The sequence below is a fragment of the Myotis brandtii genome, unplaced genomic scaffold, assembly GCF_000412655.1.
Source record: "Myotis brandtii unplaced genomic scaffold, ASM41265v1 scaffold17, whole genome shotgun sequence".
In the NCBI taxonomy this organism is placed as follows: Eukaryota; Metazoa; Chordata; class Mammalia; order Chiroptera; family Vespertilionidae; genus Myotis; species Myotis brandtii.
This window is the reverse complement of record NW_005356259.1, coordinates 141,360-168,905: the sequence shown is the minus strand read 5'-3', so window position 1 is coordinate 168,905 and position 27,546 is coordinate 141,360. Positions and strand designations below refer to the sequence as shown.

Below are 27,546 nucleotides of genomic sequence, written 5' to 3'. Positions count from 1 at the left end.
CCAGCCACCTTCTAATTAATTTCCTTTCAATGTGCACAAATCCGTGCACTGGGTCATTAGTTATTATATAAGTGCTGAGGAAGCTCAGGTACACCAGAATCCCAGGACAAGAGGGCATAAATCTTCATAGTTGAAGAAAGGAGCAAACCCTACTGCTGTTACTAGAGCAGCTAAATTGTAAGTGCTAAGGGTCCTGTGAGAAAGGTGAGAAACTGCTGGATGCAAACCATTAGTGAGTCATGAAAGCATTTAGTGGGTTAAAATAATCAAACAAAAAAGAAATGTCAGAGCATATCACACGTAAGAATAATGACTGCTTCATGACACATGGGTGGGCATGTGTGCCATGTGTGGGTTTGAGTATGCCTGCATGTTTGCACGCAAATCTATGCCAGACTGTGATACAGAATAACTCTTACTGTAAGTCATGGTCAAAAGTTTGAAACCCATTTAGATTGACTATTGTTCCATGAGAAAAGCTAGAAATAAAAAACAGGATTTCTTTTTATTATACAATGATCAATCATTAATTTTTTGTATAAATAGGTACTAAAAGGTGTCACTATTCAAACTAAAATGATCCTTCAAAGTCCTCTTCTCATGTGAGAATTGGAAGGCTAACAGAAAATTCCCTTTTTTTTTTTTTAAATATATTTTATTGATTTTTTTACAGAGAGGAAGGGAGAGGGATAGAGAGTTAGAAACATCGATGAGAGAGAAACATCGACCAGCTGCCTCCTGCACACCCCTTACTGGGGATGTGCACGCAACCTAGGTACATGCCCTTGACCGGAATCGAACCTGGGACCTTTCAGTCCGCAGGCCGACACTCTATCCACTGAGCCAAACCGGTTAGGGCGAAAATTCCCATCTTAAGTGACTGTGTTAACAGAATTGGTCTTATGTAAAACCCTTATATCACCATACTGTGACACAATTTTTTTCTTAAACTGATTTTTAGAGATAGGAGAGGAGAGGGAGAGAGACAAAGAAACATTAATATGAGAGCAAAACATCGATTGGCTCCCTCCTGCACACTTCCTACTGGGGATTGAGCCCCACAGCCCAGGCATATGCCCTGACCGGGAATCGAACAGGACTCCCTCTTCAATCAACAACCTTAAGTTCTCATATCTCAAGTGACATTACACCTGAATTTCCTATTACCAAAAGCTTGGATGAAATAAGAGAGAAAAATTATTATTTAAAGGACGTATTGCTTATTGATGACTCTAGTTTCCAGTAGTGAGTCCATTTTTAGAAAGCCACATGACTAGACTCTCCTTTTTTATTTTTAATGTATTTTCTAAAAAAATACTTTTCTTTGTGACTGGACTCTCTTACCTTATTTTCATAGACATACATTCAAAGACCATTATATAGGGTGAGGCAAAAATAAGTTTACAGTTTTTCATATGGAAAATAATAATTAATAAATAATGCAAGAATAAATTCTGTGTTTTGCATACTCACAGCTATAAACCTATTTTGGCCCCACCCTGTATGCTGTCGGACATTATGGATAGTTTATATGAAGGCTTCTCATCTGGTATGCCATGGCCACAAAATAGTGATAAATATTATGCTGATCCCCTCAGCCCTCAGGGATGATAAGATACCATCTGAATGTATACATTTTCTCTGTGTGCCATGATGTGAAAAAGTTTGGGAAGTGATGGCTTATTGAACAAATAGCCACAGGAACATCTTATCTTCTATAATCTGCGATTGAAGACACTAGTTATGCAACTCAAAATTCCTTAAAATCTGAGTTGGTAAAAAACCTATCTAAGCATTCAGCACTGAAAAGTATTTTCCCTTAAATTGGTATATTCTTACATCATGAGTATGAATTAACTCACTGTTTTTCTTTTTGAACTGATTTTTAGGAAGCTCAATTCCAAATTTTGTGCTCAACTATACTAGCTATCTTCAGTTTAACTAAATTTCATCAGTAAACACTTCTTTTAATATTCTATTCAATAATTTTGTTATGGAATGTAAACCTATGACCTACTTATAGAAGTAGATTGGATTGAGAATGATAAATGAATGAAAATTTCAGAAAAAGATGTCTATATAATTATGAACTGTCTGGTATTATTCAATATACTTCTGTAAAAATGGAATTAAAAAGTTCCCCTAGAAAGAACATAATCAAATTTACCAGCTCAATCTTGTGAATTGTAACTCAAAATAACACACACATACATACATACACACACACACACACTCATTAGTCACTGCATATAATTCTATACAGGTTTCTGGTTTGCATAACTTTTGAGATGAACCATAGGAAACTGCCATTGTTGTAGTTCACAAAAGGGTTAAATGTTGGCAATTTCATATAGCTCAAAAGGATATATCTGCAAATAGATATGGATATATTAACAGCAATAATAGGATTATGTCTCACCTAAATGACCTCAGCATTCGATAGGACTTTCCTAAATCAGATACTCTTCTGCAGAATGGACCCACAGCCATCTCCATCTGAAATATAAGAAGAAAGCACTCATAGCTTTTAATGTCAGAATCCTAAGGTGAACTGGAGATGCACCTGGATCATAGAAAGCTGTAGCTTGCACTAAATTTAATTTTATCTTGACTGTGAGGCAAGTTTTAGAAGTCAATCAAATTTATTAAAAGATAAGAACTTAGATAACTTTTGTGCTTATTTAGTAAAGGGCATAAAATGAGACAATTCCTTCAAGAAAATACAAAGATATTTTTGGTTATGTAAGAAGACTGACTTTGTGCCTATACTGTAAGTAGGCATAACAAGCTCTTTTATATTAAATATAAATAATGACGATTTTTACCATGCTGGCTCAAGTGATTAACGAACAGACTCTGGAGGGAGCACATCTGTGTAAGAATTCCAATCTTCAATGACTAGTGTGTGGCCCTGAACTTAAACTCTTTAAGTTCCAGGTTTCTCATCTTTCAAGCAGAGATAACATCTACTTCATAGAATTATGCAAATAAATAGATAATTCCACACATGCACACAGTGTCTTACATATATAGTAAGTCTCTTTAAATGTTGGGAATTATTATCAGTATTTTTAAAACTTTCCCTCATTTATATGCTTAGTAAATTTGTATTCAGACAATAATTTAGCAACTATTGGTTTCACTTCTCTTTATTTTCCTCCTTTGATTGGAAATTTTACTTGTCAGTAATTGGAGTTTTAGGCTACCTGCTCTTTACCTACCAATTGCCTATGCAAAGTGTTTGCATACGTGGCACTCAGAGGATGCTGTCTCTCCACTCCTGCTATAAAGAGGACCCTCGAGTAAAGGATGGCTTAGAAAATAGATGAGTATAAGGCTGCTCCCTGGTAATGCAGCATCTTTCTTCAAGAAAAACATGCAAAAGGAAAGTGGGGGCTTCCATCCTGCTGGCCATTCTTCTGAAAAACTGTTCCAATCTCCTTACCATTGGAAGACCATGGAGACCTAAACTATCCCTCTTTTGAGAAAGATTTTTGATTCCCAATCCATTGCAGGCAACAAGCTAGACATGGGGATGAGAAGATGAATGAGACTGTCTTGCTTTCTCAAATTTAGCAAAGAAGGGGATATATTTATCTAAATGATATAATCATTACTCAAAAATCCCAAGGAAGATGTGTGTGTACACATATATGCACATATATACATACATACATACGCATACAATGATGATTATTCAGCAAAATGACACGTGGTATCAAATGTATGAACTGAGTGTCAGGGGAGAACTGGAGGACAGGGTCCTTCATAAGGTCGTGAGGGTGACTTCTGAGCAGGTGAATTTCTCTCTCTTTTTTTGGTTAATCCTCACCAGAGGATTTTTTCCCATTGATTTTTAGAGACAATGGAAGGGAGAGAGACACAGAGAGAGAAACATGGATGCGAGAGAAACATCAATTGGTTGCCTTTGTACTCGCCCCAACCAGGGCCACGGATCAAGCCTGCAACCAAGGTATATACCCTTGACTAGAATCAAACCTGGGACCCTTCAGTCCCCAGGCCCATGCTCTCTCCACTGAGCTAAATTAGCTAGGGCTGAATTTCTCTCTTAACACAGACACAGAGTATACACTAGAGGAAAACTCCATTTTGAAAAACTTGCTAAAATAGAGAAGAATAAATAAAAAGATTCTTGCCAATAATGCAAAACAGAGGAGCTTTGAGCTGGTGCTCAACTCAAAGGACAGTGGGTGGTGGGCTGTTTGTGGGGCCTGTGTGTCTATTCTCTGTGGGAGTTCCTGGTTTTCTTCAGAATGTGTCATTTACTTTACACTGAGCACAAAGGAGAAGTGTGATTATCATCTATCTGAGTTGGTAATTCCAGTCATGTACCTGTGTGTGCACGCGTGTGTGTATGTGTGCACGCACGTGCGCGTGTATATATGTTTTTTACAGACTGAAATTATGTGAAGTATTTTTTATAAAAGCAAATAAGTGGCTGCAGGGAAAATTACAATATAAAAGAATATGACCTCGAATGGCTGTGTAATCTATCATGATGCAGGAGATTTCTATGCCATAGGACAATTTTAAAATGTTAAGTGCTTAAAATTAATTTCTCATCCATAACCATTTTCTTCTGCCAGAATTCCATTAAATAATAAAGGCCATGTTTCTAAAGGGCAGGAGTGTTACTCTGAGAGGAGGTGACCCTGCAATTAGCTGTGAATACAAAAATGGCATGTGCAACTGCCTCTCGTCAGCTCCCGTTTGGAGGGAATGAGCGGTCAGCTGCAGGCCCGGAGAACTAATTACATAGCTGCTCCTTCCCCACCAGACATTTGGTTAACCACAGGGCATCTCTGGATGCTCCCAGGACACACCTGTCCTGACACTGTTCATGAGAAATAGCAATAGGAATTAGAAGAGAAATTAGAATCTTGATTATCTTGTTTTGTTTTCTGTTTGTATTTCTAGGCAAAAAGTGAAACGTAGATATAAATGTATACTTCAAGGACACTAGAAGACCTATAAATAGAAACTGCTAGAAGTACCCCTGAGTACCTATTTTAATGGTAACACCAGCAGTCATCCATTCCCTCAAGGCAGAAACGAAACAGAGAAGCAGAGGGAGTGGTGCTTCAGAGGACATTGTGGACAAGTCCCTGAAGGGATCCGGAATGAGCAGAGCCCCATGGCCTTGGACAAGTTAGTGCTTTCGACTGCTGTGTGATGAGTGTAGACACAGAGACCATGTGGTCACAGTAGGGAATTAATTACCTGTAGGAAACCACCTTGTGCTGTGACCTGATTCCTACGGGGCTGTGTGTTGAGTACTTCCTCACCATGAACCCTCCCCATGGCATCTTGCAACCACTTTCTCTTTCACCTGTGCAATGGTTTCAGTGGGGAGAAGTTAGGATTCCTAAAGAAATCTTTAAAATATATCATTATCTACCTTTGCAACTGGACCTTATGCGAAATAATCAGTATTCCCAAACATACTCCAGTGGTCTCTTCTTGAGCAATTTCTTTTTCTGTCATTTATGCCTGAATAGCAGGCATTTTTCTCACAAGAACTATTTTCAAACCCACAAAGGATTTGTGTATTTCTGATTCCAGTGGCCTCAATGGCTTTGTTTAATTTTGAATACAGTTTCAATAATGAGGCAGTCTATGGCTTTCTAGTCCCTAGTTGATGCCTGTCATTAATATAAATGTCAGGGTGACGCTATTCAAGTGTTTTCACTGACCCAAGAAAAAACTTCCACCCAAGTACGATTCTGAAAGCTGAGGTACAACAACACATAATTGCAGTTGTGGTAAGACAGCAAATCAAATCAAATAAATACTCCAAATTCACTTTAACTTTTAAAATATGGGTGGGGGTAGGGGTAACAGCTGCATAATATTTGCCAAAATTACGCATCACAAATATGATGATGGTGGTACTTCTACCTGTCTTTCCTGTGCCCACTACCCACAGGCCCAGGAAGCCATTCCCCAGGTCAATGTAGGGAAGTTCTAAAACTGGGGCACACTGTACAGGAGTGAACGAAGAAATCAGTACCATACGGACTGTGGCAACCAATGTCATTACAGGACTGGAACATATACTATTAACACTGAGGAAATGCTGTGTTGTAAATGGCTTTTCTCTATATACTTAAGAAATGAAAAATAAAGGATGCCTTAGAGCAGTGGTTCTCAACCTTCCTAATGCCTCGACCCTTTAATACAGTTCTCATGTTGTGGTGACCCCCAACCATAAAATTATTTTCGTTGCTACTTCATAACTGTAATTTTGCTAGTTATGAATCGTAATGTAAATATCTGATATGCAGGATGTATTTTCATTGTTACAAACTGACCATAATTAAAGCATAGTGATTAATCACAAAAACAATATGTAATTATATATGTGTTTTCCGATGGTCTTAGGCGACCCCTGTGAAAGGGCCATTCGACTCCCAAAGGGGTTGCGACCCACAGGTTGAGAACCGCTGCCTTACAGCTTATAGGTGTTTCATTTACATAAAGGGAAGGGACCTCGGAAAATGTCTGGTTTACTGGGCAACATGTTTTAAAAAAAGAAGGAATGCCAAATAAAATTCTTAATGATGAAGTTTTAGGAAGGTGGGGGCTCAGCCCTGCCATTGGATGCTATGCATTTTGAGCAGGTGCTTGCTGCAGGAGGAAGGGTCAAAAGACAACACTTTCCATCCTTCAAGACTCATAGGGAACATATTAAAATGAGAAGCAAAAACAAAAAGCGCCTTCTTCCTACAGCACTCTCGCTCTGGCCATCTCTGCTGCCACTCTAATTGGACTTGAAGTGCTGCCTCCAGGAGAGTGACTCAAGAACCAGCTGGAGCAGAATGCAAATAAACTGGTGGGGGAGGGAGCTCAGCGGAGAGGAGAGGAGAGGAGAGGAGAGGAGAGGAAAAGAAGGAACAAAATTAAGAAGGAAAGGGCAAAAGAAGAACAGGCACTCATTTGAGTATAGCTCATAACATTTTTAATAAATAAGAGCAGGTCTTGGTATGTCACTGTGTATTCAGTTCAATAACAGTCTGTAAACCCAGTAAGGGACAAGTAAGACACTATTACATATAATTCTCTTTAAGCTGAAGTTTGCCTGTAATAACAAAGCAAAATGTGCAGGTACCTGAGAAGGAAGCTTATAAAAATGGGAAAGGTTAAAGGAGCCACATTAATGGTAACATTAATTTCTATCTTCACGCTAAGGCTACCAAAGGCGCATTTCTCAAAGGAAGGCTCTTTACTGTGGTCTATTGATCTCAGGCGTATCATTTGGGGATGATAATGACTTATTTCTAGAGGAACTGATATGCAAAGAGCCTAGTTCTTGAGATATTATATTATGTACTTGGTTCCTTTTGGTGGCTCTCTCAGGTAGGAGGGAGCACGGCCAACCACCACCCTCATATAAGCAGCCTGCCACATTTTTTCCCCCGGGCAAAAAGAATAAACCAAGACTTGCCCATAGCTACACACAGGAATACTTAGGGACATTAAATTTTGTCTGTCTTTATGAGCGGCGGGGGAGGGGAGGTGCGGGGGCAGGTCTGGGAAACCACTATGAATAATCCATTTGAATAACTATTTAGTCTAGTAAAGCTAGCAACTTTGAAAGGCTTAAAAATGATTTCACCTTTGACATGCTACATATATTCGAATGATCTGATTCTGAATCTTTTAATAAAAGTGTATGTTTCTTTTTGCCTCTGATACTATTAAAAGGCTTAAAAATATGTCTTAAAGGACAAAGAAAAAAGTCTTTTTTATAAAAGCTGACTATGGTTCTGTTATTTTAATGGCATTTTATCTCATCCACATCACATAGCTTGGAATGACTTCCAGCTGGTCATATACAAAAAGGGCACTCTGGTTAACACAGGGGCCCAAGTGCTCAGACGCTGATTCCCCGCCCACTGTGCAGCTACAGGCATTAAACTGTCTTGGGTAGTGAGCTGGCACCAGAGGGTCAGATGTGCTGGAGAGCTCCTTCTCTTTACAGTGTTTGAAAGGTAACTTTCATTGTCTGCATTACTTCCTAGCAATTACTCTTATCAATACTGCCCTGCCCTGGTAGGGCAGTAAAACAGTGAGAAAGCTCCACATTATATAAAAGTAGGAAATGTTGCCTAACTGTGGAATGAGTGACTGCACCTTAACCATGAAGTATCCAAGATGAGTGATGATTCTTTTGTTAAATTAATAAAAAAAATATCTGCTATGAAAGTACCACTAAACTTTAAAAATTATTATTAGCAATTAGGTTTAAATAAATTTATTTTTTTCATCTCTTTAAACTACTGAAGAAGACATATTTAGTCTTTTACTTAACAGAGAATAATATTGAGGCTGAATGTTTCCCCCTTTGTAGCTGTGCATCCATTTACCTGTGCAAAATCAGCAGCAAGTCGCATTTTCCCGCCTTCACCGAGAGGTCTTATGAGACTGGCGTTGCGGATAAAAAGTTCAATTGCTCTTTGGGCAATAGCTTCAGTGTTGTCAAAGACAAAATCCAAGCACTCGAAGTGTTTAAAGTAGTCACTCATAACCCTGGCAATGAAACCTTGGAGCTCCTTCATGTACAGAGAACAAGGGACATCAGGCCTCCCTGAGCTGGGTAATGACCTGCAAAAGAAAAAAACAGTCAATGCACTAAAGGGACTATTTGACTCTTGTTCTCCCCTCTGCCCATCAATCCTGAGCATTTTTCCCCCTTCTGGGGCTTATTTTTATTTTTGCTAAGAGTTAAAGGGCATTGTTATATGTAACAATGCTTACATTATATTCTAAAGGTTGTTTTAAGATGTTAGGAAGATTACTGAGAGAATCGTAGAATCCATTTACCTAAAGATTTTTTTGGGGGGAAATCTTATTTATTGACTGATTTTAGAGCAAGAGAGCGAGAGAGAAACATCGATTTGTTGTTCCACTTATTAATGAATGCATTGTTCTTCCATGTATGTGCCTTGACTGGCGATCAAACTCAAAACCTTGGTGTATTGGGACGATGATCTAACCAACTGAGCTACCTGGCCAGGGCATCTCAAGAGTATTAAAAATGAAATAGACAAGCACATGTCTTAGATAATGCATGTGAGTGCCTTACATACTCTTTGACCTCTAAGGACTCTTCCAGATTTATAACTCTTCATCCACTCATATGTTTTACCTGGTTAGTGAATTGAATAGTGGGTCCTGAAATAGCATTTTACACTTTATAAATGCTGCCTTTCCCAAACAAATTCTTTTTTTTAAAAAATATATTTTATTGATTTTTCAGAGAGGAAAGGAGAGGGATAGAGAGTTAGAAACATCAATGAGAGAGAAACATCGATCAGCTGCCTCCCGCACGCTCACCACTGGGGATGTGCCCGCAACCAAGGTACATGCCCTTGACGGGAATCGAACCTGGGACCCTTGAGTCCGCAGGCCGACGCTCTATCCACTGAGCCAAACCGGCCAGGGCACCAAACAAATTCTTGGCAAAGATGATTCTGCTATGGTCCTATTTAATCTGATCTGTCCAACAGCAGAATTCTGACTGTGGAACTGGTTATGTAACAATACATATCATATGCAATTTTTCCTCCCAGTTGATGAGATTTGAAAAGGCTTTAATTGGGTCAATAGATGATGCCAGCTGATGCTCCATGAAATACTATTTATAAGTGTTTATAATTGCTCTTTAAAGAATATTTTCAAAGAATGTGAAATATTTATAGGAAAGAAGAGTTAAATCAAAATTAGAACTCACCTGATATTAATTAACTAGCCAGTGAGATCACTGGCTACATAATACTGAATCGTTTTTAAAATATAAGTTAAGTGTTTCCACATTCTGAGAGTGACATAAAGAAAGTGGCAATGGTCTAGAGAAAAACTGACTCAAATGCAAGAGAATGAGGTGAGCTTATTTTCATATACAGCAATGGTTATTATAAGTAGGATGCTTCCAGAAGCAGATAGGAATAGAGTAAGTAGTTAGAAATTCCATTCAGGGACTGCAAGAGACACACAGGGAAAGAGTGAGTTGTGTGGATTTAGGGAGAGGGCTATTTTCCCCCTGCGCCTGACCTATGCCACCATTCCTGTGTTGGTCCCCCAAGCCCTAACACACGGCATTAGTCTGAAGTACTGCACTAGGTGCACCCTGGTGACTCCAAGGCCCCGCCCTGCCCAGCTGGCACATGGCTGTGGGCTCTGCTAGTGGCGACCAGCCTGGGCCTGTGCTGCAGTATTTCCTGAAAAACTCCTGGGGAGTCCGGGTGGGCTATGGGGGTGACAGACACAGGGAGAGGCTTAGTTCTGTGGCTTCCGGTGAAGGCCTTCTGCCTGCATGCCTGATGGGTGTCACCTTTCCTCCACCTGGCCCAATCTTAATCTGCTTTTGCCTGATGAACTCTACTGGCTCAACCCTAATGGCTCTTGAGACTCCATGCCACCACCACCAACAATCCCCAAGCAGATGATGGCCGGCCTCGGTGTACCCAGAGACTTCTGCTCAGTGGCCTCAGACCTGGCACTGGTGCTGAGTTTCAATCTGTATTAACCTGGTAGCCTTCTGGTACCTCCCTGAGAACCTAAATCACACAACTCACATATATTACCTATGGCTCTTTCAGTGGCTGAGCCTATCAAGCAGCAGCAGGCTGCCAAGTGCATTGGGCCTTTTGCTGACGTGCCCCAGGCCTGGTACTGGTGGTAGCAGGCATTGGTACACATTTTGGCCCATCCCATGTGCATTCAGGCAAAGCACAGACAACTACTAACTGTGGATCACTTTGTAACTCCTAACAGGGAGCCAAGGGCAGGTCACAGGCAGCTTCTGACATTGACCTACATAGGAGCCAGCATACCAGTGGCTCCCTTCAGACCAAACAGAGCATGACCTCATTAGCTCCACAAGAGGCACACCCAAAGGGAGTTCTCCACCTTGCTGGGATGAATTCTGTTCCTGGGGTCTGCTCCTACACAGCAGCTCATAAACTGTGGTCATGGTCAATCATCACTGACAACCTGAGAGTCAACCACACCCAGGGACACACCAATAGCAAGCGAAGCTTAACTACAATATGAGGACTCACATAATGCACACAAGAGACATTCCTGGAGCACCCCCTGGTCCTATTAAACAAATTTCAAATACCAGGAAACCATGTTGAGAATTACTTGTTAGATAGGAGGGAATTCTGTAACCACATTATAGATGAGGTTGGGGTTGGCCTAGAACAGCGGTTCTCAACCTCTGGGTTGTGGCCCCTTTGGGGGTCGAACGACCCTTTCACAGGGGTCGCCTAAGACCATCGGAAAACACATATATAATTACATATTGTTTTTGTGATTAATCACTATGCTTTAATTATGTTCAATTTGTAACAATGAAAATACATCCTGCATATCAGATATTTACATTACGATTCATAACAGTAGCAAAATTACAGTTATGAAGTAGCAACGAAAATAATTTTATGGTTGGGGGTCACCACAACATGAGGAACTGTATTAAAGGGTCGCGGCATTAGGAAGGTCGAGAACCACTGGCCTAGAAGATAAACCTGATTTATTCCTTTTACCTAGAAGAAGTGCAGAGGACTTGGGAGGGCAGGTGTTCACTTTTGTTTTTCCAAGTGTGTCCCTTAGAGGCTATCCCTACTGTAAAAGTGGTGCCTAATCTTGAATAGTTTAATCCAACTTTACCTTATGTTTCATGTAAGCCATACATATAGGACATGACATATCAGAATTACTAACAACAATATTATAGAAAGGGGGGAAATTATTGCTTTGCTATAGGAACAATACTTTAAATACACTATAAAGCAACAGTGATCCACAGTCGTATACTTCCATGTATGGAAAATGACTTTCAGTAGAATCTCAAGTATCTGCTGCATATGAACAAGCTGAAATGGAACCATCAAAAGCCAATTAGGGAAAAAACATGGATGTTATACACCTTAAAATAAAGCTTCAATTTCATAATAACCCTACAGTTAAAGAAACAATCTGGCTCACTAGTATTTAGGCAAACTAATAAGAGCATACCTATTTGGGAAACCAACTTTTAATGTCTAATGTGTTACCTGTAGGCACTCATAAAATAAGACCACTCATAAAATAAGACTTTAAAAATCTCTTCATTTTTGCTTACTTTTCAGAGGCACAGATGATTTGCCTAACTGTAACCTTTCAGTTCACATTTGAACAAAGTTCATTTCTTCCCAAATAGGGGTATCAGCAATTTTATATTCTTTTTTTTTTTCTTATTCTTTTTTTCTTTGTTTTACAAACCCTTGTGTCGAGGGCTGACTTTCAATAGATCGCAGCAAGGGAGCTGCTCTGAGCAATTTTATATTCTTACTAGAGACCTGGTGCACGAATTCGTGCACGGTTGGGGTCCCTCGGCCTGGCCGGTGATCGGGGCTGATTAGGGCCAATGGGGGCCGGCCAGCCAGTCAGGGAGGAACCGCGGGAGGTTGGCCAACCAGCTGCAGAGGGACCGTAGGAGGGCTCCAGGGAGTGTACAGGCCTCTCGCCGAGTCCCGATAGGCCAGAAGCAAGTTAATCTACTGGTCAGAGCGTCTGCCCTCTGGTGGTTAGTGCATGTCATAGCGACTGGTTGAGCAGTCGACCGAATGGTCGATCAACTGGTCGGACACTTAGCATATTATGCTTTTATTATATTCTTATATTCAAATATTACAGCATTTTTGTGTAGAATCACTTTACCCTTTGGTGCTTCCTCCCATTATAAAAATAGAGACTGACGTTTTACCCTTCAAAAAATACTTTATAAATGAAATGATAAATGATTTGAAAAATTAAAGGACAGTGTAATAATCACACAATTTTTCCACAAACCGACTAGTGGCTGGAAATTTAATAAAGTAGATATTCTTTTAAACAACATGAATATAAAGAAAAACAGGACAGTTCAAAATAGTAACTAAACATGAAATGTTATTCTTGGGAACATTTTTCTCAGTTTGTTGAGATCTTGCTTCCAGGTGTGTCCTCTGTTTGGCACAAATAAATTTTTGGTTTGGACATTTCTCACATCGACCATAACTATCCCAAATTCTCCATAAAAGGTTTTCTAATATACTGAGTCAAAACCATTTAACTCTACTTAAAAAGACTGCAGTAAACACTGGTTAGGAACTATGATTCTTATTCTCAGGATAATATGATATGGATAAGCATATGAAACAGCTATGAAACAATACCAAAATGTTTATGATGAAGTGTGATAGGACTAGATTAGATTGCCACAAAACTCTGAAAGGAAAATCCCTCTGGGAGAGGTTGGTGGAGCCTGCCCTCAAAGCTGGAGCAGGATTTGGATTTGACACAAGGAATACCATGCCTATACGAGAATTAAAGTACACGGTGTTTGTGAAAAGTAAAGAAAAAGATAAAATTAAAAAGAGATGATGGTACAGACTACCAAAAGTCCTTAAGTGCCAAGCTGAGTCCTGTAGATGTTAATGATTCTATGCTTCAATGACAGGAGAGAAATAATGAAAACAAGAACTGAAAAAATTTCATCTGCTAATGGTGCTCATCCTATTTAATAAAAGCCTAATATGGTAAGTGTCTGGGCGTCTGGTCGGCCGTTCAACCAATCAAAGCGTAATATGCTAATGATATACTAAGGCCACTCAACCACTCGCTGACATGCACTGACCACCAGGGGGCAGAGAGTCGACCAGTCAACCAGTTGCTATGACCTGCACTGACCAATAGGGGGCAGATGCTCCTACTGGTAGGTTAGCTTGCTGCTGGGGTCTGGCCGATTGGGACTGAGCGAGATGGGCCAGATGCGTCCTGAAGCCCTTCCACGGTCCTTCCCGGGCTGGCCAATCCCACGGTCCCTCCCCGGCTGGCCAATCCCACGGTCCCTCCCCGGCTGGCCTCCCGCAGTCCCTCTGCGGCCCCGATTGTGCACTGGTGGGGTCCCTCAGCCTGGCCTGCACCCTCTTGCAATCTGGGCCCCCTTGGGGGATGTAGAAGAGCCAGTTTTGGCCCAATCCCGAAGGCCAGTCTGAGGGACCCCACCGGTGCACAAATTCATGCACCAGGCCTCTAGTAATGAATAAAGTAGGATAAGGTTGGAGGCCAACCCTGACACAAGAGGAACAAACCCTAGATATTAGGAGACTTTAGGGGATCGGTGTGGAGAGGGGAATGAAAAACAAATACAAAGGCTAGTGAAAATTTTGGTTTAAAGTTATTACCCAGAAAAATCTTCTTGGTGCATGGTGATGATTATGGCCTCTATAGCATCTCCCACTGAAGTCAGTAAGGGTTGCACAGCATTTCCCATAAGAACATGGATTGTCTGAAAAGAAGAAAAAAGGGAGGAAAAACAAAATTAAAGACTAACAAAGAAATCTGATATGAGAAGCATTCTGACATAAAGTTTTCCTATTTTATCAAGTTAGTTATAATAACTCAACAGGAGTCTGCTCCTCTCCCTAACTGCTGTCAGAAATGATTTTTAAAGCTTAATAGTTGTAGAACATGGCACTGAAAAATCTCAACTCCTCCACACTGCTCATTTTAGAAAAAGAGAGGAGTAGTGCCACTATGAAGTGTGGAGACATTGTTTCATTGTTACAACTGGGGTGAGCCAGGGTTTTGTTGCTGGCATCTTGTGGGGAGAAGATGGAGATGTTGCTAAACATCCTACAAGACAGTCTCCAACAACAAAGAACTAATATGTCAATAGTGCTAAGACTGAGAAACTGTCCTATAGTGAGATATAACCATTGATTAGGTTATGCCAAACAGTAGACCTTAGTTATGGGTTTTTAGTGTAAAAATATTTACTGGACTTCAATACTTTTACACTAAAATCTAAACACTCAAAATAAATAATTTAAGAACATTATATATGTTATGATTAATCACAGAATGAAGATGGATGGCTTTGGCTCAGACAAATGATTTCATCCAACAAGAAAAGTTCAAATAGGACCCTTAGTCAATAAATTTCTAAATGTCGTCTCCAGCCCTCTGACAACAGGTAGGTTACAGTGATATCAGCGCTCTAGGAGTGCTAGGGGATCATGAGAGAGACAACTCACACTGAGAGGATCTGAAATCCAAAAAGTGTTGCTTGAACTGAATTTCAAAGGACAAACAGGAAGAACCACTTGACACTGGGTAGGGGTAGGGGGCTTATATTAAGGCAGAGGAGCCTGGGAAAGCTGATGCATTTGGGGAACTGCAAGCCTTCGATACCGATAGCGCGAGGTGCCTGCCTACGTAGGAAAGAGCCAGGCAGCAGGTGTGCTCGGCGTAGGGGACTAAGGAGTTGGGAGTTTATCCTGAAGGGACTGGGAAATCAATGATGGGTTTTCAGCCATGCAAAAATGTGGTCAAAGGTTTGAATTTGGCCATGCCTTAGATCTCAGTTCAGTTCCGTAAGCCTTACTCGCAAAAACCACTTTAGTTTGCTCTGTACCTGCATGGTTGATAAGTCATATGAAGACTAGTGCAGAGTTGGAACAGAGATTGGGCATCCTTCTCCCCCGACTCTCTCCGTTCTGAGGTTTGCCTCTCACTTTCCAGCAGCCCTGGTTGAACTGGGCTCTTTCCCCAGGTTCCTTTGGCCTGAAGGTCTGCAGGTTTTGTTTCTCTCTCCTTTTTTAGCCACCCAGACTTGCCTGAGCCAGGACTGCAGTCACCACTTTTAGAGCAAAGTCACACACAATGAGAAACTCTCTTCTTGTTGCTTGCTCTAGATTTCCACATCCTGCTTTTTCTCATCTCCAAAGCCCTCCAGTAGGCTTTTTGTTTCGTTTGTTTTTGTTATTTTTCCCATAATTATTTGTAGCAGGATGTGTAGTTAGATACTCACCCTTTTACATCAGAGTTGGAAACCAATCCTATGCAGTTATAAACTTTCTACAAAGAAAACTACAGGCCCACATGGCTTCATTGGTGAATTCTACTAAGCATTTAAAGAAGAAAACAGTACAAATTCTATACAAATTCTTACAGAAAATAGAAGAGGATGAAACATTTCCAAACCTAATTGGTGAGGTGAGTATTAACTTTATATAAAAACCAAGCAAAGAATTACAAGAAACTATATACCAATATCCCTGATGATTATAGATACAAACATCTTTAACAAACATTAGGTAAATCAAATCCAGGAATATATAAAAAGGGTAATAAATCATAACCAAGGTCAGTCTGATATTTGAAAATAAATTCCTATAAAGGATTTTATTAACAGAACAAAGGAGTAAAACCATGATCATATCAACAGATTCAGAAAAAGCCATTTGATGAAACAATACCATTTATTATAATAAAAAGTTTCCATAAACTAAAACTAGAAGGGAACTTTCTTAATCTCATAAATGCCATCTTAAAACACACACACACACACACACACACACACACACACACACACACACCCTCTAGCTAACATCATACTTAAAATAGTAAAATACTGAGTGTTTGTACCCAGTCAACAAGGTCCACTCTCACCAGTTCTATTTAGGACTATAAAACAAGGCATGAAAAGGTCAGAAAGCAAGAAATAAAATTGTCTCTATTTGCACATGAGGATGGTGTACACAGAAAACTTAATAGCTGATGAAGTTTCCCACTTAGGGAAAATATAAAACAGGAAGAGAAGAGAGCATCTCGGGGAATGCCTTCAAGGATGGGTAGAGTATTAACAACTATGAAAGGAAACTGAGAAAGGAGTTAAAATTATATTTCATAAGCTCTTTGTAAAAAAAGCAGGGAATTCTGTCATACATTTTAAAAAGATTTATTTAAAATAACTAAGATTACAAAAATATTGAAGCCTTAGCAATCGGGGATATTCATTCATCTAGAACATCAAAACTTCACAATAAGGAGGAAATGAAAAATTGTCACATATAAACTTAGCAATACAATCACTACCTGCATCATTCAATCACAGTAATAAATGAAACAGAATTATTGGGCCAAGGTGTTTAAATGGTACTTAGAGCTGAGGTGGTTACAATGAAATTACTTGAAATTAAGAGTAATTATGCCATTCATGACAAACTAGATAATGCTTATAACATGAGATGGTGAACTTCAAGCCTAAATAACATTTGATTTTAGATACAATTTCAAAGAAAAGGCTATTATATGTCTTTACCTATATTTTCAGTAGATAGAAAAGTATGTTTAATATATTTTCTACCAACTATTAAAACCATAGATTTTTGGTCCTTGGGCTGCAGTCATGTATTCATCATTAACATTCTATCCCTAATTCAAAGTGAGGTAACAAGTTTCATATAATGTTATGAAATACAATTTTATGAAATAGTCTTTTCTTTAAGTAGGAGGGTTTTATTAGTGTTTTCCTTAATGTGTCATAATGATTTTGATAAGCTTGAACTAAAAAGCAAGGTCAAACTGTTACACTGAGTTCTGTTAACATAAGCAATTAAGTCTCTAATTGGCATGGTCACTGCAAGATGCCCTTGAACTGATTGCTAATCTTCTCAAGGGCGAAGATTAAAGTTTCAGTAAAGTGCAGTGCCCAGCTACATAAGATACTGGTTCTGGTGGGCAAACCTCAGAGTGAGGGCTATTGCCCAAGATGAAGTCAATTTTCCCTGCACTGACCTCAACTCCCAGCCCAAAGTGACTGCTGGGAATAACCTTTGTTGTATGTTAAAATACAGATTCAGAGAATCCACCCTATATGAATTATCGTCTCCAAGGATTTCTATTTTTAACTTATCCAGAAGGTTTTTATTATCAGGAAAAGTGTAGGCACTCTATCTTAATCTTTAGAATGAACTTTCTCAAACATCAATTTAGTGGATCATTATCAGGATGTTTAAAAAAATAATATATGAGTACAGAAAAATAAGAGTGCATCACAAAAATAAGGGAAAGTATTGTTTTGTGAAACCTCTGTTTTAAGTATGGAAATGAATTGTATATGCAGATATATTTATAAATGCTTATGTATTATGTATGGGGTGCCAAAGTAAAATTTATTTCTTATCTTGGGTAGTGATCAAAAAATGTTTGACAGTACTGCTAGAATATAAAGAAAAGATGTGGAACTACAGAAAAGAAAACTACATGTATTTCCTGCTTAGGAGCAAGAATATTAAGACCGTTTGGTTTGTCATACTGACCTGATTTTATACTGTTTTTATGATCAGTAATAAATTGGACAACTCTTGCTAAAAACAATTATTTTATTATGGCAGCTTTAATAATATTTCATGATAATGAGATGAGCACTCTGAATCTCACATCAACATTGTTTTCCATTAAACTTCCTTAGTAGCTAGAAAGGAGGTATATTTATGTTGGAGTATATTAAAAAGGTAATTTACTCTAGTTTCAAACCTTAGAGACACACTTTACAGTTTCTTAAACCTTGGCATTACTGACATTTTGAGCTCTATAATTTTTTTTGTTAATCCTCACTTGAGGATATTTTTCCATTGATTTTTAAAGAGAGTGGAAGAGTGAGGGAAAGACAGAGAGAGACATCGATGTGAAAGAGACACATGGATTGGTTGCCTCCTGCACACTCCCCGACCAGGGCCCGGGCAGGGGAGGAGCCTACAACCAAGGTACGTGCCCTTGACTGGAGTAAAACCTGGGACCCTTTGATTCCCAGGCCAACGTTCTATCCACTGAGCCAAACCAGCTAGGGTTCTATAATTCTTTTTGTGGAGAGCTGTCCTATGTATTGCAGGTTTAACAGCATCCCTGGTACTAGATGCACCCCTTTCCCAGTTGTGACAATCAAAATGTTTTCAGATATTGTTAAATGTCCATAGGGGACAAAATCAACCTGGTGAAGAACCACTACTTTAACAGGATAATGCCTGCCTGTACTACTTTAAGACACAGTGAATACTTGTAAGACTCTTGCTTCTCTTGCTTGTGATACAATTATCTTAAGTGGAACACAATCTGTAGACACCAACAGAGTCTATATATTTTTAAATTCTTGAAAATATAAACACACATGTATCCTCTCTCTTTAGGATAACTATGAACATGCTACTTTTGGTATATGTAGAGAATTCAGAATTAGTTTTAAAATGTGACATCTCCCACTCATTCAAACAAATAATTCTAAAACCCACTTTGATCAATAGTCAAAGATTCAATGAAATTATTTTACCTTTAGGGCTGAAATTATAGTTTGCTCAGCTGCTGGTGGAAATGAGCACTGACTGGAAACCACCTAAAACAAAGTTTTGATCCAGTTAAACTTTTGTTTAAGCTATTTTTTAAAAATATGTTTTTATTGGATTTCAGAGAGAGGAAGTGAAAGGGAGAGAGAGATAGAATCATCAATGAGAGAGAAACATCCATTGGTTGCTTCCTGCATGCCCCTGCCTCCCTATCAAATGCCCTGACTTGGAAATTGAACCAGCAACCTTTTGGGATAATGCCCAACAGAGCCACACCAACCAGGGCAAAACAGGATGATTACTTTAGAGTAATGTCTCACAAATGTTTTAAAAATGCATTAGCATTGTTCTGGCCGGGTGGCTCAATTGGTTGGAGCTCAGTTAAACTAGAATGAAAAATACTTTCCTGTATAAAGCAAATATATACTTCAAATAATCAAACCTTAAGAGGAGCTAGTTTCTATTACTCACTCTACATAGATTTTAATGATAAAGTTATAACTTGAAAAGGTGGGTCTAAAGCCATATTTATGTATTTCTTTAAAAATTTTCACTCTTCTAGGTTGACTGTAATTTTAAACAGTCTTTAAAATACAATGTCAGAGCATTTGAGATTTTGCTTCCTATCAATGCTGTCAGTTTGGCTCAAATAAACTCTTATAAAATTTTTTAAAAATAATAATGAAAATAAAATACAAATGTCAGATTTTTTTTATAAATCAATGCAAACATTATAAAAATTCTAAGTCTCAATAAAAGCATTTAAATCAGGCTAAATAAATACAACACTTCATTGCTTGTGGTGCTTTAGAGTAATAATTAAAGAAAATGGAAAATACATCATTTATTTTTTATTCTTTATTGTTGAAAATATTACAGATGTCCCCCTTTTTTCCCCATTGACCCCTTATAGCCCACACCCTCCCCCCTTTACCATACTGTTGTCTGTGCCCATGGGTTATGCATATATGCATACAAGTTCTTTGGTTAATCTCTTCCCGCCCACCCCTGCCACGTATTCTTTTTATTTAGTTTTATTATTTACTTTTCCGAGATTCACTAATAACCCTTTAAAATATATTTTGCTTAGTGTGTGAAATGTACATTTTTAGAAACCCCTACTTGATAAAAGGACTTGTTAAAAAGTTTAGTAAGTGAATAACAGTCACATAATTATTCTAAAATACAACCTAGTATATGAAAGGTCAAGTTTTAAAGAACATCACCTAATCTTTAGCATCCTTCAGGCTTCTAAACACTTATCTCCCTACCTACTGAAACCTTTGAAGATGAGATGATTTTTATATAGCAAAAACAAGTGACTCAAAGTCAAAGATGGGATGAAAGTGCTTTCCTAAGTAATTATGAATATAGTTCATTTTAGACATATATATGAAGGCACACAAGTTAAAGTTCAGTAATTTCTTTAAAAAATGGCAAAAAGAATATATATAGCCATCAGTGATTATATCATAAAAATTCACAGTTTTCATGCAGCTCCTTCACTCTTTTTGTGAAAAAATAGAACCTTTTGACAAGGAGGGCTTAGAGTTCTTACTCTGTCATTAGCTTTGCTGTAAGTTACTACCACTCACAAGATATCATATTATGCTTTTTAATAGGTATGGAATGGATAATTTATCCTTACATTATTTGTTCAATAAACTGGATTATAACAACCAACTTGAGAATCTATAGTTCATGTATTTTAAACTAAATGTACAGATAAAAAGTCACACAAATAAAGGCAAGGGTAAAAGACTGTATAAAGAGACTTAATTCCTCGGTTTATTTTACAGTCATCATGTTTTCATTGCATTATTTTGCAAAAAATATTAAATAATTCATAAACTGTCCAACTTTGAGGCAAGAATAAAGAAAAACTTGAAATTAAGTCAAAAACATAAAGATAAAGGTTACCTTTGTTACTGATTGGTGCAATTTGAACAGTGAATTCACTACTGCCACATTTCTCCTCTGCCCTTCCGTAAGAGGCCCAATCACCTGACTTGCATCTCCTTGTGTGGAAAGCTGTAAGAATTCAACACAAAAAGAAATTACCATAATGGCGGAGGTGGGGATGGGGGTGGGATTAATGCCCCTCTGACAAAATGGTAACTGGAAATATTCAGGTCAAGCTTTGGACTTTCAGCACGGCAGGAACCTCTGTAGAGATAACACCATGGATATGGAGGTAACCTTGCACAAGAGAAACAGCCTACATCAATACATCACAGCTGATGGACTCCTGAGGGGGTGTGAACCTAAAGTCTAGTATGTGCTGTTATTTTGATACATCAGCATATATTCCTGGGGAATACTTTCTGGCAACTGTCAAGGAAAGAAGGGGGGGAGGAAGGGAGGAAGAAATAAAGGAAGAGAGGAAGGAATAAAAATAAACCTATATTCTATGTACATTTGACAGTCATCATAATATTCCAATGAAATGAGTGGTGAAAAGAGGTATTACTCTCATTTTTTATAAATTAAAAAATAATTTTAAAGGAAGTTGCCTAAGATTATAATCATGGTATGAAAGATCAGTAGAAGTGGTATTAGAACTTTCTCCTCCTGACCTTTAACTTACTTCTAAATGAATGAGTTTTAGGGAACAGGACCTGGAATGCTTTATGAATCAATCTAAAACAATTATAATTCAATTTTTTAAAAAATCCACATATAAATCATTCTCAAATTGATCATATTTTAATCCATTCCTCTATAACAATTATTATTTAAAGGCAAATTAAACCTGATCAGGACAAATAAAACATGGTGCAAGTAACTCTATGAATGTGGATGCATAACTCAAACATATGAAAAACTGGCCTTTTAGGAGTGTTCCTAATAGTGAGCCAAATAAAATGTGAGAGAAATACTTTTTTTTTTCGTTTGTCTTTCCTTTGACAAACATATACACATATATTTCCAAAATGAAACTCAATTCTCACTTGATAAATTTCTACTTGTGGTAATAAAATAACTTTTAAAAACATTTAAAAATGGCAATTAAAATAAAGAGAATAATCCTTTGTTGAAGTTACCACCCATGATAACGGCTATTAAGTCAACAAATGGTTCTGACATCAGGTTAAATAAGTGTAATTTATTTAGCCTTTTCTTATGGACAGTCACCAACTTGCAATCAGGTTGTGTTCTAAAACAACCACTTGTAGTTGGTGGGCCAAAAAAAGCCAGTTTTCTTACAGAAATTAGGTGAAAAATTAATGGTTGGAATCTCAGAAGAGCCTACAAAATCCAGTTTAACCCCTAAATGGTAAACTAATACTAATAAAAGCTCTGAGCTCCCATGAAACAGCAGGAGATGTGGGCTCTGGGCTATGATGAAGGTGGGGAAGGCTCCTGAATAAGCCACTTGAGAGATTGAAGTGGCAATGGCTAGTGGTGTCAGAGGTTACGGCATATGTTCACTAGTGTTACAATGACCAGTGTTTTTGTGCTATTACCTACTTTGTTTTAAAAGTGACTCAGAGCTAAGATCCTTGAGGGGGTAATGTGGTAGGCAGTTAGACAGACATGAGCAGAGCAAGGACCATGGGCCAGGTACAGAAGGCCACCAGGGCAGAAAGGCCCAGGTGCTTAGCAGAGGGTAAAACAGATAACAAGGACCTCCCCCGAGGACATCCTTCCTCCTCTAGCATATGTCGGTCATGCGATTTGGCCCCCCTCACTTTCCATGTTGCTGGTCATGTGGTTCTGACCCTCCCCTGACCTTTCCCCCCCTGGCCTGTTGCTAGTCATGTGGTAGATACCTTTAGAGGAGGAACAAGGGGCAGAATAGTCTCATAGGACCCCCATACCAACCCCTGGCAGGACCACTCCCTTAAGCATTAACCCCAGGGATAAAATCTAGGCCTCAGTTGTGTTTCAGCTCCAGGCCCAGAAAAGCAGCAAAACCAGAGGAGCGATGCCATGGCTGACCTCAGGACCAGTGACTCCTGCCCTGGCGCCAACCTACCAGTGGAGACCACAGCCCTGAAAGGGCCCACCTGGAAAGCTGCTGAATATTCTATGGAGACCCTCCCTTGGGACCTCCCCTAAAATCCCCACCCTCAAAAGCCTGAGGACTGAGGACCCAGCAGCGCTCCCACACCTTTCCAGTCCCTCTCCTTAGCTCCAAGGGCCCCTTCTTTTGCCTCTGTAACTTGTTTCCTGAGCCCATTTCTTCTGTCACTCACTTCTTTTACCTCTGTGACTTTTTAAATAAAATTTCTCTTAGAAACAAAAAAAGTGACTTTATCAGAGCTGAGTAGGGTATATATGGCTGCTTGCCCCTCCTCTCATCTCTTTGGAAACTCCTGAGTTTCCTTTTTCTTTAAATTTTGGTGATGCTATGAGCCTTCTTACATTGCTAAGGTATCAGTTTTCTCTTTCTGATCTTCTCATTTCCCCTTATCTTGGTCTAATGTGCTTTAAAATGGGAACTAGAGAACTAATCACACAAAAGCTGGGAGACTTTCCTATGAAATAAGGGTATACTTTAGGCCAGGGGTCCTCAAACTACGGCCTGCGGGCCACATGCAAATACAAATATTGTATTTGTTCCCGTTTTGTTTTTTTACTTCAAAATAAGATATGTGCAGTGTGCATAGGAATTTGTTCATAGTTTTTTTTTAAACTATAGTCCGGCCCTCCAACGGTCTGAGGGACAGTGAACTGGCCCCCTGCTTAAAAAGTTTGAAGACCCCTGCTTTAGGGCATGGACATTGTGATATCAATTCTGGCAGTTCTGAGGATGCTTATTTTGCTTTGTTTTTTAATATATTTTTATTGATTTCAGAGAGGAAGGGAGAGGGAGAAAGAGATGGAAACATCAATAATGAGAGAGAATCATTGATCCGCTGCCTCTTGCACGCCCCCTACTGGAGATTGAGCCTGCAACCCTGGCATGTGCCCTTGACCAGAATTGAACCCGGGACCCTTTAGCCTGCAGGCTGATGCTCTATCCACTGAGCCAAACCAGCTAGAGTCCCAAGGATGCTTTTATTTCCTTCTTGGTTCTTATTTATACTTCAGACTGTTGAATTTGTCAAATATTTGACTTTTGATTAAAAAAAGGAAAGGTTTCACTACATATTTATGTATATAAAAACAAGAACAGGTTCATTCAATCACTGAACAGATTCAGTGGTGACATTACATCTTGTCATCAGACTAAACCTTCACAATTTAAAATCTGTTATCAAAGAGATGACAACTTGAGATGGGTTCCCTTTTGAATAGTTAACATGTTACCAAAAAGCTGGAAACAAAATTAAATCTTGTTTATACATGAGAGATGACCAAGACCAGCACACAGGAATAAAATATAGCTTTGTAATTCAAAGCTGTATTGCTCATAATCTTGTATTTCTGTTACAAAGAGCTTTTATCAACTTACTTTACTCATTAACCTCCTTCACATCTCTATGCTCCTGTCCCTTAAGTCAAAATCTCCACCTGGCTCATGGGGTTTGGTAACCACAAAGGGTGGGGAAGGCAAACACAATTTGCCAAGAAAGAATCACAGAGCTTTTACTTTATTTTTCTTCAAGGGCTTTATGCTTTTGAACAGATGGAATTTCCACCTACCCACAACCAATCACCAGCTCCTAAACACTGGCCTGTTAATTAAATTTAGAGCCACCAGTATGCATATTTTTAATTCTTTGAGGAAGAAAGAACTATTATTCACTGTTAGGTATAATGAGCTGTCCCATTTTTCAATAATGAATGCTATAACTAATTTATTAATCAAAGAAAAACTCTTCACATACAAGCATTTTAGAATGCTTCAAAATTCATTATCTGTTCTCCACTCTAAACTTTAATGTGGAGTTGTATTTTAAGTCTATCTTGTTTATATGTCCCAAATCAGTCACTATTATTTCTTATTTTATGCAATTAAGGCTTAGATTTATCTACATGTCTACCAATTATTTGTGTTTACTGTTACTTCTTGTTATTCAATCCTTCCTTTTAAGTTAGATTTCCTCCTTCTTTGTTACACCCACCAATAAATGGCTTCCCTCTGACCCAGAGTGAAGGCCTAAGCCCTTCCTATATCTTGCAATGGCTGGAATGATGTAGAGTTATGGTCATAGGCTCAAGTATATTGGATTGGATACAGGAATTCTAGGAAAGAAAAAACAATGAATTTAGGAATCCAGGGATATAAGCAAAGCTGAAGAAACAGTCCTGAGAAAAAGAGGCTTTGGGCTGAAGGTACTACTTTATGATGGTGTAAATTAAAGTCCAGAACACAGATTACTTCAACAGCTACCAGACTTCTGTTGAAAGACATTTGCACCTGCCTCCTTCTTAAAAGCCACTTGTACCTGCTTCCTTTGCCCCATTCAGTGTGATCAGTCTCTTTGAGTACTAATTAAAATATTTTTTCTGTTAAAAACTTGCATATGGTAAAAACTGAAATATAAATAACTGAATTCAAGGCATAAAATGAAAAACAAAAGTTCTCTCTCCCCATCCTTAGACCTAATGTCCACAATTATACACTAATGGTGTCTTGTGACCTTCTGGAAAAAAGAAAAAAAAAGAAGAAAAAGCATGAAACCTTTATATATCTATTTTTTCCTTACAGGTGGGACAACTACATGCACTATTTTCACCTTCTTTTTTTAGCCTAATAATATATCTTAGAGACTTCTCCAAATCAGCACATAGAAATGTTTACAAGATTATAAAGTACTAGAGGCCCAGTGCACAAATTCGTGCCCCAGTGGGGTCCCTCGGCTTGGCCTGCGAGATTGGGCTGAAACTGGCTCTCTGATATCCTCTGAGGGGTCCCAGATTGCAAGAGGGCACAAGACAGGCTGAGGGACACCACAGGTGCACGATTGGGGCCAGGGAGGGATGCGGGAGGCTGGCCAGCTGGGGAGCAACCGCAGGAGGGCTCCAGGTCATATCTCTCTCTCTCTCTCTCCCTTCCCATCTTGCTCAGTCCCAATCGGCCAGATCTCAGCAGCAAGCTAACCTACCAGTTGGAGCATCTGCCCCCTGGTGGTCAGTGCATGTCATAGCAACTGGTCAACCAGTTGACTGTCTGGCCCCTGGTCAGCGGGGGGCAGGGCTGGCAAGCGGGTGGCTCCAGGCCAGCCAAGGCGGGTGCCAGCAGGCAGAGGGAGGGGACAGTGATCAAAGGGCGGCAGTGACCCTCGGTGGGCGATGGGGGAAGGGCTGGCTGCTTGCCTGCCGGCACCATCCCCCGATTGTCTGACTGACGGCTTAGGCCCGCTCCCAATTTCCCAACTAAATAGGGTTCTCAGCAAAGACAGTGCTTACATATGTTGTGAATTAACAAAAGTAAAAAGAATAAATCTACATCCAAGAAAAGATGTCTTATATACACAAACACACACATATCCTTTTATTTCCTCTAAATTTCCAAAATATATAGCATATTATCGTTAGTTTTGGTTAGTTTATTTTAAGAAATTCTTCAATGTTTAAACAGGGGAGATGTGGGTGGTTGCTGAACTAAGAATATGGAAAAAAGGGAACCTTTGTGCACTGTTGGTGGGAATGCAAATTGTTGCAACTACCATGGAAAACAGTATAAAGGTAACTGCTTTTTGACCCAGTGATTCCACTTCTGGGAATATATCTGAAGAAGCCCAAAACACTAATTTGAAAGAACATGTGCATCCATATGTTCATTATAGCATTATTTACAATAGCCAAGATTTGGAAACAGCCTAAGTACACATCAGTAGATGAGTGGATAAAAAAGCTGTGGTACATTTACATAATGGAATACTATTCGGCTGTAAAAAATAAAGAAATCATATCTTTTTCGACAGCATGGATGGACTTGGAGAATATTATGGTAATTGAAATAAGCCAGCCAGAGAAAGACAATTTAATTACCATATGATCTCACTTATATGTAGAATTAATGAATAAAATAATTGAACAAGCCCTAACCAGTTTGGCTCACTGGATAGAGCGTCGGCCTGCGGACTCAGGGGTCCCAGGATCGATTCCAGTCAAGGGCATGTACCTTGGTTGCGGGCACATCCCCAGTAGGGGGTGTGCAGGAGGTGGCTGATCGATGTTTCCCTCTCATCGATGTTTCTAACTCTCTATCCCTCTCCCTTCCTCTCTGTAAAAAAAAATCAATAAAATATATTTTAAAAAAATAATTTAACAAATAAAGTAGAAACAGAAGCAAGGACACATAGAACAGACTTACAGCTGTTAGGAGGGGAAGGGGGCTGAGGGACTGAGTGAAAAAAAGGTGAAGAGATTAAGAAAAAAACTACACACATCACACACACACACACACACACACACACACACACACACACTCACACTAGTACGGTGATAGCCAGAGGGAAAGGCGTGGGGG

The 27,546-nt window shown here is 39.1% G+C and overlaps 1 protein-coding gene across 1 annotated transcript in view; it reads right to left on the bottom strand.

Annotated features, from left to right (window-relative positions):
* The window catches only part of COG5 (component of oligomeric golgi complex 5), a gene marked incomplete at its 5' end in the record, with an annotated part of 187,590 nt that overhangs the window by 20,438 nt on the left and 139,606 nt on the right, over nucleotides 1-27,546 (bottom strand). The window contains 5 exons of the mRNA XM_005862867.2: nucleotides 2,420-2,496; nucleotides 8,388-8,625; nucleotides 14,238-14,341; nucleotides 19,166-19,228; nucleotides 21,099-21,209. Of these exons, the coding sequence (XP_005862929.2) occupies nucleotides 2,420-2,496; nucleotides 8,388-8,625; nucleotides 14,238-14,341; nucleotides 19,166-19,228; nucleotides 21,099-21,209 (593 nt within the window). The remainder of the gene's footprint in view (nucleotides 1-2,419; nucleotides 2,497-8,387; nucleotides 8,626-14,237; nucleotides 14,342-19,165; nucleotides 19,229-21,098; nucleotides 21,210-27,546) is intronic.